This window comes from Paroedura picta, chromosome 4 (genome assembly GCF_049243985.1).
Source record: "Paroedura picta isolate Pp20150507F chromosome 4, Ppicta_v3.0, whole genome shotgun sequence".
NCBI classification, from domain to species: domain Eukaryota; kingdom Metazoa; phylum Chordata; class Lepidosauria; order Squamata; family Gekkonidae; genus Paroedura; species Paroedura picta.
Window position 1 is genome coordinate 126,167,491 of NC_135372.1, and position 14,832 is coordinate 126,182,322.

Below are 14,832 nucleotides of genomic sequence, written 5' to 3' on the forward strand. Positions count from 1 at the left end.
GGTATATTGTGAGGGGAAGAATCAGCCCAGCGGATCAGAATAGCCCTAGTTACATTTTATCTTCTAGTTACGTTTTATTCAATTATTAAAATTAAGATTTAGATTTATTTATAATTCAATTTCTAGACCGTCCCTTCCCGCAAGCAGGCTCGAGGTGGTTTGCAACAGTAAATTAAACATTTAAAACAGTAAGCAGAATAAAATAGAATAAAACACAGTGAAATTGTACAGGTGCTTCACCATTCCATCAACAGCCAGTATGTGCTGTCTGCTCTCTGGCTCAGAATGTATGGTCCTATTTACCTTGCTGTTTAAGGCTTTTATCATGTTCCCAGAATTGTTCTCGGGAGCATGTAAGTGGGGTTGGGGGGGCTCATTTCTGAGGGGCAAGGTACTATTTCAGTCTCTATGACAGCTCTCCGTACTAGGTGACTGCTTCCTGCGATTATTTTATTTATGGGTCAGTTTGCGTACCCACCCCTCTTGGATTTATCGTCTTGGGGTGGGGAACAACAGAGTAATAAAAAACCCAATAAATTTAATTAACAGTAAAAACAGAACAGCCTCTTGTGGCGCAGAGTGGTAAGGCAACGACATGCTGTCTGAAGCTTTCTGCCTATGAGATTGGGAGTTCGATCCCATCCGCCGGCTCAAGGTTGACTCAGCCTTTCATCCTTCCGAGGTCGGTAAAAATGAGTACCCAGCTTGCTGGGGGGTAAACGGTAATGACTGGGGAAGGCACTGGCAAACCACCCCGTATTGAGTCTGCCATGAAAACACTAGAGGGCGTCACCCCAAGGGTCAGACATGAGTCAGTGCTTGCACAGGGGATACCTTTACCTTTACCTTTAAAAACAGAACAATGCACTTTAAAACCACGAGAAACAATAAAGCCAGGAGAAACAATAAAGCCGCGATCAGCATAACAGTCGAGATTCAAGACACCTTTATTGGCATAACTCAACGTTGACAACAGTCACTGAGCTTAGTTTGTCAGCTATGGGCTTGGCTGGGGACAGCAGAGGATTGGGAGGGAGGCCCAAAACGTTAATGATGTAGCTTCCAGACTCTCCTGAACCATAGAAAAGCACTAAAGGTCTGGAGTCTTGGAAGATGCATGTTTGGCTCTTACACAACCCAAAGCAGTTTAAATAATTCTCCTCTCCTCCATTTTAAAGCCCTGAAGATTCCATGCTAGTACAGAATTAAAAACTGGGTAGGAGTCACAAAAATCAGTATTTTGAAAATTGTTTTTTTTTTTTTTTTGTAAGCAGGCGTCTTACTCCTTTTGCTCTGACCTGGATTGCCCCAGCTAGCCTAATCTCATCAGGTCTCAGAATCAAGCACAATTGGCCCCAATTAGTATTTGGGAGAGAGGTCACCAAGCACATCTGGGGTTGCTACAGGGAGGCAGTCAGTGGCAAGCCTTAGAAACCTTACAGGATTGCCGTTAAGTGGGCTCTGGCCTAATGGCACTCCTCCCCCCCCCCCCCGTCTCCAGTCCTTATGACTGCAAAGATGTCCCTTAAACTTTGTTCTAAGATTTATGGGGGGGACCTCTATGAAGTAATATTTGAATGTGCCAGAAGACGAGGCTTGGGGTTTCTTGCATAGCTAATTTCCTCTCTCTACAATAAGCCGATGCAGAATAAAATAATGCAATTACATGCACATTTGCATCCCTTCATGTTGCAAAAATAGCTTGTTTTGGCCCTAAACTTAGATTGCTTTATTTATTTATTTATTATACTTATACACCACCCTCCTCGAAGGCTCATAGCCGCTTAAGGGAAGAAAGAAAATGCACTGTTTTTGCTTGTAAGATTGATAAAACTTTGTCCTGCCAGACTTAAACTGGAAGACGCTTCCATTTCTATACTCCAAACATATGTATTCTGCACTTCCAGAATGAACATTAAAAACCTGATAAACATCCCAACATCCAGCTGTATCCCACGCAGAGAAAAGTAGTTAAGTGCCAACACCTCCCCGGTAGAAAATAATTTATTGCAATAGTTATTGTTTCTAATAAAGCAAGGATATGCCATGCCCTGCCACAGGGGTAGTCCAACTGCGGCCCTCCAGATGTCCACGGACTACAATTCCCATGAGCCCCTGCCAGCAAATGCATTTGCTGGCAGGGGCTCATGGGAATTGTAGTCCGTGGACATCTGGAGGGCCGCAGTTGGACTACCTCTGCCCTGCCAGCATTCAGCACCTGTAGGTGAAATCCAAACTTTCCAAGGGCTTGGAGGCAGCCGATGGGGATGTTGTACTTCCTTCCTTTTTCTTGGAGCAGCAGGCTCCTGTCTGCAGCTTTCTCTTGCATGTCTTCTTGGTTCCAGAAGTGGCATGCCCCATAACACAATAGGTACCAGTTCTGAAAGACACAAAGAAATATTTAGGCCTCTTGAGATTCTGGCCTGTAACAAGGAGATGAGTGACGGTCCTCAGCCTTCTTGACTGGAATCACTGTAGGCTAAAAGCCTGATTGATCTTTCTTGCTAGCCCCAGTTCCTTCAGGTAACTCTCTGTAAATCCCTTGAGATTAACATTTCCTAACTTAGGTCCCTGAGTCTTTCGGAGAGAGACTCAATATTTTTCACGCTGGTTTTCAGGCAGGTTGGTAACTTTCAGGCATTTCACTTGCATGTCGGAGCAATGGAGAACTGGCATCTAGAGGGCAGCTTAACCTTGCTTTTAAAGGAAGTATGTGTACAGTTTCGATACTAACCCCCTTGTGCTGTTAGTGAGCCGGTTTTAAGAAGCTTCCTCAATATCATTGTTCTTCTCTTAGATTAATGGGAGAGAACCAGATGACGAAAATCTCAATAAATCTGAAATAAGCCAAGTGTTTGAGATTGCACTTAAAAGGAACTTGCCTGTGAATTTTGAGGTAGGTTTAGTTAATTGCTGTAACACGGGCTTTTTTATATAGAATACTGAAGAATAGTGGGGTGTTGGGGGGGGGGGACATTTTGGGTCAGATATATCTGACCTTTTAATTGATGTGTTAGCATGTCCAGACTCTTCACCCTTGGGTCCTTGAAATGTATCACAAAGGGAACTGAGAGGCTGGGTGTTGGTAGCACAAGATATATTCCAAAATATCAAACGAGCACTACCAATTCACCTCTGCCCAGGGACCAATTGTGTGTTTGTGGGGGTGCACTTTAGCAGGGTTGTCGGGGGATGCAACTCTGACTGCAAGCCCTTTACTGAATATTGTCTGTTTATATTGCTTCAGAAATAAAATAGGATTTTTTTTCTTTTCATGACTCTGAAGATGAGAGGGGTGTGTGTTACAGGCTTTGTAGAGGGTTTAGTGTAATAATGGTTTGGCTGGGCTTTGAAATAACATAGTTCATCATCATTGCTCTGTACCGTTCCACATGGCATTGTGCATGTGCACACAGGCCAGCCACTGGAAGATGTCTTGCTAGCCTAATAACAGAGCAGGAGAGATCCTTCCCAGTTGGAGCTGTTCAGGCTGTTTTCTTGACCAGTGATCATATACTCTGGGGAGGGACCCCTTCCTTCCCCCCCCCTCAGTTTTCTGTTTGCCATCCCCTTGAGAAGCATGTTCCTCATTAACTCAGGTCTTTTCATCTAAAAAATAGGATATCTTTATTAAAAATGTTCCTCTTGCTCTGTGAAGATTACTTGACTGGATGAGCACTCTGGCTGTTTGGGGGGTTTTGGGGATAACCACAACGTATCAGCATGTAAGATCTGCCAGCAGTTTACCCCAAAGGCTTATGCAGACCATGCTTCTTGCTTTCAGACTGCCTTATGGGAAAACACGATCCACATTTACTGCCCTCTGTCAGTGATTTCAGTCCAGTCGGTTCTGAGGTCAGATCTGAACTGTAGATGTTCCGTGACACCAGAACGGGCTCCGGGCAGGTCCTCATTGGAACCACTGCCAAGGAAACACTGATCAACCAGTCAGTATCGTTAAAGAATACAGATTTATCAGTATTTTCTGTTAAAAAGTCCATTAAGCAGCATTCTATGCTTTCCATGCTCCAGTAGAAGGGAAGTCTGTCTTCTCACATGAGATTTCGAAGAGGTTCCTCAAGAGCCTTAACCATCTGTACCAAAAGTGGTATTTTCCAATATAGCTCACCACACTACCTTGTAAGTCAGCTTGCTAGTCTTCCATGTGGGACTGCACAGAACAATGACAATGAAAACAGTGTTGCACTTACCTGAAACCGTTGTTCTTGTAGTCATTTCTGTGCAGGCACACATGCCTCCCTCCTACTCTCCTGTGAGCTCCTTGAATCTATTTGTTGGCTCATAGCGGTGGTCAAGGAGAACTGCAGGAGGAAGTGGGGCCTCTCCCTGGAACATGTGACAGGCAGGAAAACAGCCCATTCGGCTCCATTTGGGAAGGGCCACTCCTCCGTTACTATGTTAGCTGGAAATCTTCAGGTAGCTGGCCTGAGCACATGAACAGTCCCATGTATGCTGCACAGAGAGAACTAGATGAACAAAACTCGCAGGAAAGTGCAACACTGTTTTCCATTACAGCTGCTTTCCACCTATGGCTGTATTTGGATGCAACTTAGTTAAAGATGGGGAAGGGTTAATTAATCCCAGTTTGGTGCTATGAATGTCCAAGTGTGTATCATTTTTTTCAGATAACGCATTGCGTCTTGTTTATGAGCTATTCTCTGCCAAGACTGGTCTGGAGCAGCAGAACAAAGTCTAAGTCCAATGGCCCCATTAAGAACAACAAAGTTTTATTCCAGGTCAAAGAATAAAACTTCATTGGTCCAAAGGTGCCCCTGGCCTCAGACTTCGTTCAGAGCCATGTTAGAGTGCTTAGCAGCCTTTGCTCCTTCCCTGCAAACTAATATTTGGGTGTTTGCTTAATTGAAGCATGGCCGCATGCCAAGATTTACTATGCTTTAATTTTATACGCTATACTCGCTTGTATATAAACTCAATCAGTTGCAAGAGGGGGGGTGTGATGTGCATTCCGAACGGTGAATATCGAACTTACTTAGTGGAACAAGGGTATAAAAAGCATAAAGTCCCTAAAATATGCTAACGCTTCTTTGAATTTACATTTTTGACTTGCAAAAGGAAGGGGTGAGGGGAGTGTCCTGAGGGGTTTCAGATTAAGCCAGGAGGCGGTTGTATTTATTTTTTTTTAACAAGCAGCATGGGCCCATTTAATTCCCCCCCTTGCTGACCCCTCCCCTCTTTAGATTTATAGTATAGTTCTTGTGAGTGAAGTTTGCTACAACCATTGTACCTTACCACTTTTAATTAGTGTTTATCACGCTTTCACTCAGTTTTTCCCTCTGAAACAGGTGACCCGGGAAAGTGGTCCGCCTCACATGAAGAGCTTTGTCACTAAGGTTTCGGTCGGCGAGTTCATGGGCGAGGGCGAAGGCAAGAGCAAGAAGATCTCCAAGAAGAACGCCGCCATAGCTGTCCTGGAAGAGCTGAAAAAGCTGCCGCCTCTCCCGACGGTGGAGAAAATGAAGCCGCGGATCAAAAAGAAAACAAAATCGATAGTAAAAGTGAGTCGAGTCCCTGGCTGTTGCGGAAATGGGAAGCGGGGAGCTGCGTTAAGTCCGAGGGAGCAAGAAACGGGAGTCCCTGCATCACCTTTGCGAGTCAGAGCTCACCTCATCTGGTGTAGAGAATGCTAATCTGAACTGCCAGTAGTCTAAATGGATCTGATCCAGGGAGCTCTGGCTTACAGAAGCCTGGTAGAAGAACTTGCAGTCCATGGGATGTTCCGGGCAAGGGAGGAGCAGAGATGGTTTGCTATTGCTGCCTGCATCGTAACCTTGGACTTCCTGGTCAGTCCTGGCTTAGGCAATTGGGACAGGCTTGTCTGGAAACTGATGCTGGGTATGATGCATCAGTAAGGACACAAGCTGATTTTAAAAACCTGCCTTCGTTTAGATCGGTGATTCCCAAAGTGGGCGCTACCGCCCCCTGGTGGGTGCTGCAGCGATCCAGGGGGGCGGCGATGGTCCACAGGTGCATTTGGGGGCGATGAATAACTATTAAAATAAAAAAAATTAATTTCCAGGGCGCTGAGTAATATTTTTTCTGGAAAGGGGGCGGTAGGCCAGATAAGTTTGGGAACCATTGGTTTAGATACTTGTATTTGCTGCTCTCCTCTGTCTTCAACCCATTCTTGTGTTATTCTGTTTTGTTGAACACTCACAAGGTGTTCTTGCCTTAGTTGTGTGTGCATGTGTGCATTTGACCCACTTGTGACAACTGTGTGCAGAAACTGAGCATAGCATAGTGTCAGATGCGAGGGTGGAAAGTGCCATCAAGCAGCAGCCGACAGACGGCGACCCTGTAGGGTTTTTAAGGCAAGGGATGGACAAAGGTGGTTTGTCATTGCTTGCCTCTGTGTGGCGACCCTGAGCTTCCTTGCTGGGCTCCCATCCAAAGACTGGCCAGGGCTTGACCTTTCTTATCTTCAAAGATCTGAAATAATTATGTTGCCTCTGGCTGGCCAGGTCGAGGGAACATCAAATATATGAGGTCTAAGTTGAATAGTTTGTAGTATAGCAGGATGATCTTGGAATTGTTGCAGTTGGCTGACTCCTCTCCCCTCCCCCTCCTTTTCTCCATCCCCAGTTACAGACAAGCCCTGAATACGGTCAAGGTATGAATCCTATTAGCAGACTGGCTCAGATACAGCAAGCCAAGAAAGAGAAGGAGCCCGAATACATGCTCATCACAGAACGGGGGCTTCCCAGGCGCAGGGAGTTCGTTATGCAGGTTTGTTTGCAGGGCTTCAGGTGCATGGTTGGCGGCCTAATTGCTTCATGGGCACTTTTTGGCCAAAGGGGTCCTCAAAGCACCCAACAGTAAAATCACAGCAGAACCCCGTGGAACACTTCCTGGCAGGACGTTAAAATGCACGGCAGTAGTGCATCTCACTTTCAAACCAGAAGTAGTCTTTCAGCCTGAAAAATGCTAAATTCCCTTGCAGATAGGGAAGCTGTCCGGCGGATGTCCTTGGTTAGGAAATTTCACATCACAGATGCCATTAAACACCAAGTGCTGACTCTAGATGAGGTTTCACTTCAGACAGTGAAGTATGAGAGAAAATGTTCCTAAGTAGCCAGGATCCCAGAATTAAAGGCTAAATTCATCAAGCAGAATTCAACCCAGAAATGAATGAATAATCAGTGAATTTCACAGGGGAGTGGGAGGTATTACATGAACTGTAGCTAACATGCCCAAAGAAAAGAGAGACAGCCTGGTGTAGTGGTTAGGAGCACTGACTTCTAATCTGGCAAGCTGGGTCTGATTCCCTACTCCCCCACATGCAGGCAGCTGGGTAACCTTGGTCTCAGCACTGATAAAGCTGTTCTGATGGAGCAGTGATATCAGGGCTTTCTCAGCTTCACCTCCCTCACAGGGTGTCTGTTGTGGGGAGAGGAAAGGGAAGGCGACTGTAAGCTGCTTTGAGACTCCTTCGGGTAGAGAACGGTGGCCTATAAAAACCAATATCTGCTATCTGTTCTCTAGCCCTTTATAAACTGGTGGAAGAAAGTAGGGATAAAAATGCAAATGAAGCTCAAGATGTGCGCAGCAGCGTCCGAATCAACCGTTCCAGGCCGACGCAGCCAGCGCCACATCACGGGGGGGGGGGGGGGAGGCACGGGCACCAGTGCGTAATTCGACACACGCACATAAGTGCCTTTTTTTGTGAGGGGTTATCTGACACTGTAACCCAGCACGAGCCTTTGGGGAGTGGCGAGGAATGGAATGAAATGGAATGGAATGAATGAATGAATGAATGAATGAATGAATGAATGAATGAATGAATGAATGAATGAATGAATGTTCACAGAATAAAAGTTATTTTGTGTATTTTAGGTTGCGGCCCCTGCGATTAAACGGCATTAAGGACCTTGCAGTGAACAAGGGAAAAAATAATCCCTGTTAAATTTGGCTGTACTGTCAGGCCATGTTTGAGATGGATAGGCTAGTGTCGACAATGTTCACATTTTCATTTAAGAGGGTTTCTTGCCGTTAAGTGTTTCTGTCTGCTGCAGGTGAAAGTTGGGATGCACACAGCCGACGGGATGGGAACCAATAAGAAAGTAGCAAAGCGAAACGCAGCTGAAAATATGCTGGAAGTTTTAGGATTCAAAGCCCCTCAACCCCAGCCCCCAAAGCCAGCGCTAAAGACAGAAGAAAAGGTAATGTGTTCTTAAACTATGGCCTTGCTGCTTCGGCACAGGTGGGCTGAATTAGTGATGCGTGTCTCTATGAGACTCTGGAGGCCACAGCTGATAGAAGAGTTTAAGCACGGAGCCCACCAATAGGGAGCCAGTGTGTTGCAGGAGTTAAGAACAGCAGACTCTAATCTGGAGGAACCAAATTTTGATCCCCCACTAATTGCTCCACATGCAGCCAGTTGAGTGACTTTCAGCCAGCCACAGTTCTCTCAGAGCTCTCTCTCAGCCTCTCTCTCACCCTTGCAGGGTGTCTGTTGTGGGAAGTGGAAACGGAAGGCCGCTGTAAGACTCCTTTGGGTAGCAAAAAGCGGAGTACGAAAAGCCAACTCTTCGTCATCCTGGTGCAGATGGTGGAACCAGATGACTTTGTGTGCTTGACCGAGATGGAGAGCTGACCTTGTCTGTGCCAAGAAAGGCAGTGTTTGGGGAATGTTGTGCCACAGTGCCCTTCCACCTCTCAATTCCTTGCCCTCTCAAACTCGTTTCTTGCCTCCTTATGGGCTTGAACATCTGGAATGGGTTGGTCGCCTGGGGAAAGGATTACATCTCTTGCCCACACATTTGTGTAGATTATCCACTCAGTGGTCGTGCCATTCCTGTGGATGACATCATATTTCATAGAATCATAGAATCATAGAGTTGGAAGGGGCCATACAGGCCATCTAGTCCAACCCCCTGCTCAACACAGGATCAGCCCAAAGCATCCTAAAGCATCCAAGAAAAGTGTGTATCCAACCTTTGCTTGAAGACTGCCAGTGAGGGGGAGCTCACCACCTCCTTCGGCAGCCTATTCCACTGCTGAACTACTCTGACTGTGAAAATTTTTTTTCCTGATATCTAGCCTGTATCGTTGTACTTGTTGTTTAAACCCATTACTGCATTTCACAGGGGTATTTGTAAGCCAACTCACATCCCTATTCCGGACATAGCTCTTCTGTCATGATGTACTGAGGCCTTGTGAAAGTCTCAATTATCTATTGGACCGGTTGGGGTTGGACTTACAAGATTTATTTTGTAGACTTGAACCGTATAAATGCTTTTTTATTTCTAAAGTGCTGTAAGCTCTCCTCAGAGGTTAGGTGGGCAGATTTCAAAATAAATTGTTTCCTTTTTTTCTTCCTGGCAGACACCAGTAAAGAAGCCAGGTGACGTAAGAAAAGTAACCTTTTTTGAACCCGGTTCCGAAGAAACAACTGCTAGTAAGTGAACTTAATTATATTTAGCTCCCATGTAATACAGTTGGGGGGGATTAAAACATTTCAGGAATGGCAGATCCCTTGAAGTTTACATCCGCCCCACTTGATTGGCATGATTTGTTCTGTTAAGTCTCTGCGAAGCAGCAGTTACAATTTTTAAAAAGTTAAAATAATTTAGCATGGCCTGACTTGACACCGTAGGCCAAACGAGTCAGCCAGTGGAGAAGGAGCATGTAAGCCTTGTTCCCATGCAGAGTGCCGCTCGTCTCCCTGCGGGCTGGGGTGGATTCTGGGGCTTCAGAAGTAATTCTGGAGAATAGCGATTTCTCATTGTGTGCATGACAGATAATTGCTGTCCAATTTTTATCTCTGCCTAGGTAATAAAGAAGACGAGTTCAGGATGCCTTATCTCAGCCATCAACAGCTCCCTGCGGGCATTCTGCCCATGGTCCCCGAGGTCGCGCAGGCTGTAGGAGTGAATCAAGGACACCACACCAAAGAGTTCAGTAGGGCAGCCCCGAATCCTGCCAAGGCTACAGTGACGGCCATGATTGCTAGAGAGCTGTTATACGGTGGCACGTCCCCTACCGCCGAGACCATTTTAAAAAACAGCTCCTCGGGCCATGTACCCCATGGACCACTCGCTAGACCCTCAGAACAGTTGGACTACCTTTCCAGTGTTCAGGGAATCCAGGTAAACCAGCTTTTAGCATCTTTGTAGGATCTGCCTTCCTATAGGAGAACCTTGTTCCTCAAAGCTGTAACCAGTGGCTGCTGCTTCTGGAGGAGGGCAGGTAGCCCTGAAAGCTACATTGTCTACATCTTAATTGACAGAGTACAGTAGTGGTCATAGCTGCCGTTCCTTTCATTGTACCTTAACCCAGGGGTGCCATGGTGTTTGCCAACACATTTCCTGGTGCCCACCAAGTGCTTTTAGAAGGTGGGTGGAGCCAGGGGGGCTTTTGCCCTAGGATGCTTCTGATTGGCCATTGGAGATTTGATGGACTGCAGATTTTTTAAATGTTGCTTCAGCTGCAGCTGCCACAACAGCACAAGGATTTGCATTGTATGAGCCAAGGAAAGTTGCAGCAGCCATTTTCTAGCTGACTCCTCCTCCTCCGGCAGTCGTTTTGTGACTGTGTCCACCAGACTATTATCAAAATTCCATAAGTACCCTCAGGCTGAAAAAGGTAGGGGATCCCTGGCTCAGCCCATGGTGCTTCATGCATCCTTTTCCCGCCAAGCACATGGTGCCCTTCATAACTAGGCAGAGCGCTTAGTTGCCCTGCTCCTTTGATGGGACATGCATGTAGTCAGGGGAATTTCTGTGGCCTCTCTGGACAAATGTACTGTTTCAATTACAATGTCACTCCCATTATTTATTTATTTATTACATTTATATACCGCTGCTCCCAGCAAGCTGGTTTTGAAGCATTAGAATGCTTCCTCAGGGGGAGGCGCGGAGGGGGGTGGGAGGAGAATCACTACATGTAGTAAAGTAGAATAGTAGATCCAGAAGTTACCATGGAAAAACAGGAACTGAGCTATTTGACAAAAGTGTCACTTGAAGGATTTAGATTATAGAAGCATGACCATTGGAGACCATAGAGCGTGAACCACTTTTACTACTGCCCTCATTGGCAGTCTTCAAGCAAAGGTTGGATACACACTTTTCTTGGATGCTTTAGGATGCTTTGGGCTGATCCTGTGTAGAGCAGGGGGTTGGACTAGATGGCCTGTATGGCCCCTTCCAACTCTATGATTCTATGATACTGCCATTCCTCCACCGATTAAAGTGCCAAGATGTTTTCTTTTGCTGACAGTACCTAGGTATCAAGAGAGCATTTATATTAGCAATGAATATTTCTGTAGTTTTTAAAAACACTGCAGTTTGTTTTTAAAGAGGATAGTATTCTGGGCATCAAGCAGAATGTAGAAATCCTGTTTTGGGGGACCTTACAAGCTGTGGATTGGCTTCTATCTAGTGCAATGAAACAACAAAAGAGGGAACAAAGTAACCCTCTCTGTCTACACCAGGTTCCCAATTCTCATAGGAATAGTAGTCCATGGACATCTGGAGGGCCACAGTTTGACTACCCCTGGTCTACACAATTAAAATTCAAATATTTATTTCAATACATGTGCTCATATAAGGCTTTGAAACATATATAATGCACTATTGCTCAGATCCACAACCTTTTGACACATGGATAAATGATTTAAAAAAAACAGATAACCAAATGCATTTCAACCCCCCTTGGGGTCTTCTTCGGTTGTCTAATGTTTAAATGCAATCACGTGATCTAATAATGGGGACTTATAAGGTGGTAAACCATATAAAGGGCCTCCCACACTAATGAAAAGTATCCAAATAGATCTCTTGGAGCCCCCCCCTCCCCCATTAGAATACTTATTCTTCAAAGTGCCACCCTTATAGAAACCCTCTGAGCCTGAGTATATTCTCATGTGTCTCATGGAATGCATTTTAATACGTAATAAATATTCTGCTGCTCAACCTTTTAGGTTCCCAGCTTCTATCTAGTGCAAACAGAGCAGGACTTAGAGAGGTGTATCCCTCCTGAATTCTGCTGTGCCCTTTTCTGAATTCAAATCCCTGGGGACTGGTGGCTCCGAAGAGCAAGCAGCAGTGCAAGGGAAGAATTGCCCAAAATATACTACCTTCCCACTCTTGTAGGGAACATGGTTAGAGCCAAAGCTTCTGTATTTATTTATTTATTGTATAGTGTGTGAGCTGCAGGCAAGGGATGTTTGGAGGCAGTTTGCCATTGCCTGCCTCCGCATTGTGACCACTAGTGTTCCTTGGAGGAACTACCACCCAAATCCATGGAGGTCTCCCATCCAAGGGTTTGCCCGGCTTAATTTCTGAAATTTGATGCGATCAGGCTTTCCTGGGCTATCCAGGTCATAAACTTCTGTTTATGACAAAACAGACAAAAAGTGAAGATTGGTACTGATAAATTAATAGCAGGGATGGGAGAGTTTAATGGAGAGGCACAGATATGGTTCAGAGAAGACTTTGCTATCACGAATTTCCAGAACAGAAGGAAAAGCAGGCAGTTTTACAGATTTGTATTGGGTGTGTGTGTGTGTGTGTGTGTGTGTGTGTGAACAGAGCCACTGGCGAGCATCCTCTGATTTCAGTGCAGTTTTTTCCCATATGTCAGAGGAACCCTGATGGATTGATCATGATATTAATCTAGAAACACCAGCATGCATGTCCACAAACAAGAGCCCATCAATCCTGGCTTGGCTTACTCAGAGCTGAGGACCCATCAGTCGGCATGTGCAGAGCGCCTGGGGGAGAGTTGATGCCTCCTGTCATCCAAAGAGGGATTTCCCGCTGCTTGCTCTAGAGAAGTCAGGCTGTGCAAATTGGGATGGGAGACTCTGTAGACTGCTGGGAATTTTGCTTGCTTGAGGGTCAGAGGGCTGGTCCTTGGTGAGTGGGCCTGTGGACAATTATTTGGCAATAAGTAGCGTGCTGTAGCAGTTAGAGTGCCGAACTAGGATTCAGGATGCTTGGGTTCAAATCCTCATTCTGCCATGGAAGCTTACTGGGAGACCTTGGGTAAGTCACTCGTCCTCTCTCGGCCTAATTATATGTATTTATTTATATTTATATTGTTACTGTTATTGTTATATCCCACTTTTCCCCAAAGGTTTAGGGCGGATGACATCACTAAAACACACCATTTAAATACATAAAATTAATATTTAGAACTTGGGTTTTAAAAGTATTTTAAAATGCAAGGCTTAATTCACTTGAGAATTAATTTACTGCACAGCTATGTGAGGATAAAAATGAGCCATTTGGGTGGTCTCCTGTGTGGAGGGAGATGGAGGCATGAATGAAGTTAATAGCTTTTTTTTTTTTTTTTGCGTTTTTAGGTTGAATACAAAGATTTCCCCAAAAACAACAAGAATGAATTTGTGTCTCTTATAAATTGTTCCTCTCAGCCACCCCTGATCAGCCATGGGATTGGAAAAGATGTAGAATCTTGCCATGATATGGTAAGGAAATTGGATTCTCATCCCCTCAGCTGCCTTTCAGAAATTTCAGTCTTATTAGTTGGCATAATTTCCTGCGGATTAAAGGGCACGGCGTCATTCTTGGCCCTCTCCAGGTTTTTTACTGTGTTGAATGCTTAGTAGAACTTGGGGTCTTGTTGCTGGTGACCCATCCCAGCTAAATAGAACGGGAACGTGAGAGAAGCAACAAATATAGGTTGCGTTTGTCAGATAATGTTACGTGTCATGTAATCAAGCATACCTACCTATTGAGGTATTCAAATATTGGAACATTCTGGAGTTGGAACTGGGGAGTGTAAGCAGAGAGGCGATCCCTCAGGTACACTGGGCCGAGACCATGTATGGCCTTGAAGGTGATAACCGTAACCTTAAGTCTGATCTGGAATTCAACCGGAAGCCAGCACAGCTGCTGGAGGATGGGCTGAATGTGGGACCTCCAAGGTGTTTCTGTGAGGACCCTGGTGGCTGTGTTCTGGACTAGTTGCAGTTTCCGGATCAAAGTCAAGGACAGGCCTGCATAGAGTGAGTTGCAGAAGTCCAGCCTAGAGGTGACCGTCATGTGGATCACTGTCTCTGCCCAGTGGGAACACTCCAGACCACACCAAGTGTTTCCTGGTGACTTTTCCTACAAGCTGGTGGGTGGGAAATGTCCTGTTTGTCCTTGAAACCAATTCCTTTGTGAGTTTGAAAAGCTCCACTGGGAGCTATCCTTGTGGAACATGGTAACATGTGAGTGTTCATGTGCCTCTTTCCTTGCTCCAGGCTGCATTAAACATCTTAAAATTGCTGTCTGAGTTGGACCAACAAACTACAGAGATGCCAAGAACAGGAAATGGACCAATGTCTGTGTGAGTAAAAGTGATATTAACATTTCCCCTCTTTTTTTACATGTTATTTTTTAAAGCAAAAGCAACCTCAGTTTTGTAATGCTCAGCACACAAAGAAAGATAACGAACCTTTATGCAATGTTTTTCGTGTAAAACCTTTTGGGGGATTGGGCCTGCAAATCCCAAAAGCTATGTTGTCACCCTGGTAAGGGTAAGTAATAGGATGCTGGGATACCAGTATGGTGCATCTAATGGTAGGGTATAATGAACAGACTTCTATGGAGCCTATAAACTTCAGTGGTTCTTTAACGTCCAGAATATTAAACAAATCCTAACGCATTTTGCTGTGTGGCTTTTTCGGTGTTTTCAACAGGAAATTTAAATTTAGAGAAACAATCTCTTAGTCATACTGAAGTTTGAAGACTCCATAGAAGTCTGTTCATTATACTGTAACATTTGACACACCATACTGGTATCCCAGTGCCCTATTACTTGCCTTGTATCTGGTCCTTCAGTGGGTCC

General features: G+C 45.1%; 1 protein-coding gene across 14 annotated transcripts in view; it reads left to right on the top strand.

Moving 5' to 3' along the window:
• The window catches only part of STAU1 (staufen double-stranded RNA binding protein 1), a 51,794-nt gene that overhangs the window by 35,463 nt on the left and 1,499 nt on the right, over positions 1-14,832 (top strand). For 5 of the 14 annotated variants that reach the window (XM_077335574.1, XM_077335573.1, XM_077335576.1 and 2 more), the window contains 8 exons: positions 2,798-2,896; positions 5,307-5,537; positions 6,622-6,765; positions 8,052-8,198; positions 9,364-9,436; positions 9,811-10,127; positions 13,343-13,465; positions 14,246-14,331. In XM_077335574.1, the coding sequence (XP_077191689.1) occupies positions 2,798-2,896; positions 5,307-5,537; positions 6,622-6,765; positions 8,052-8,198; positions 9,364-9,436; positions 9,811-10,127; positions 13,343-13,465; positions 14,246-14,331 (1,220 nt within the window). Of the gene's footprint in view, positions 1-2,797; positions 2,897-5,306; positions 5,538-6,621; positions 6,766-8,051; positions 8,199-9,363; positions 9,437-9,810; positions 10,128-13,342; positions 13,466-14,245; positions 14,336-14,832 lie in introns of those variants that run through there. The other 9 variants (XM_077335575.1, XM_077335581.1, XM_077335583.1 and 6 more) reach the window with 5 other exon arrangements.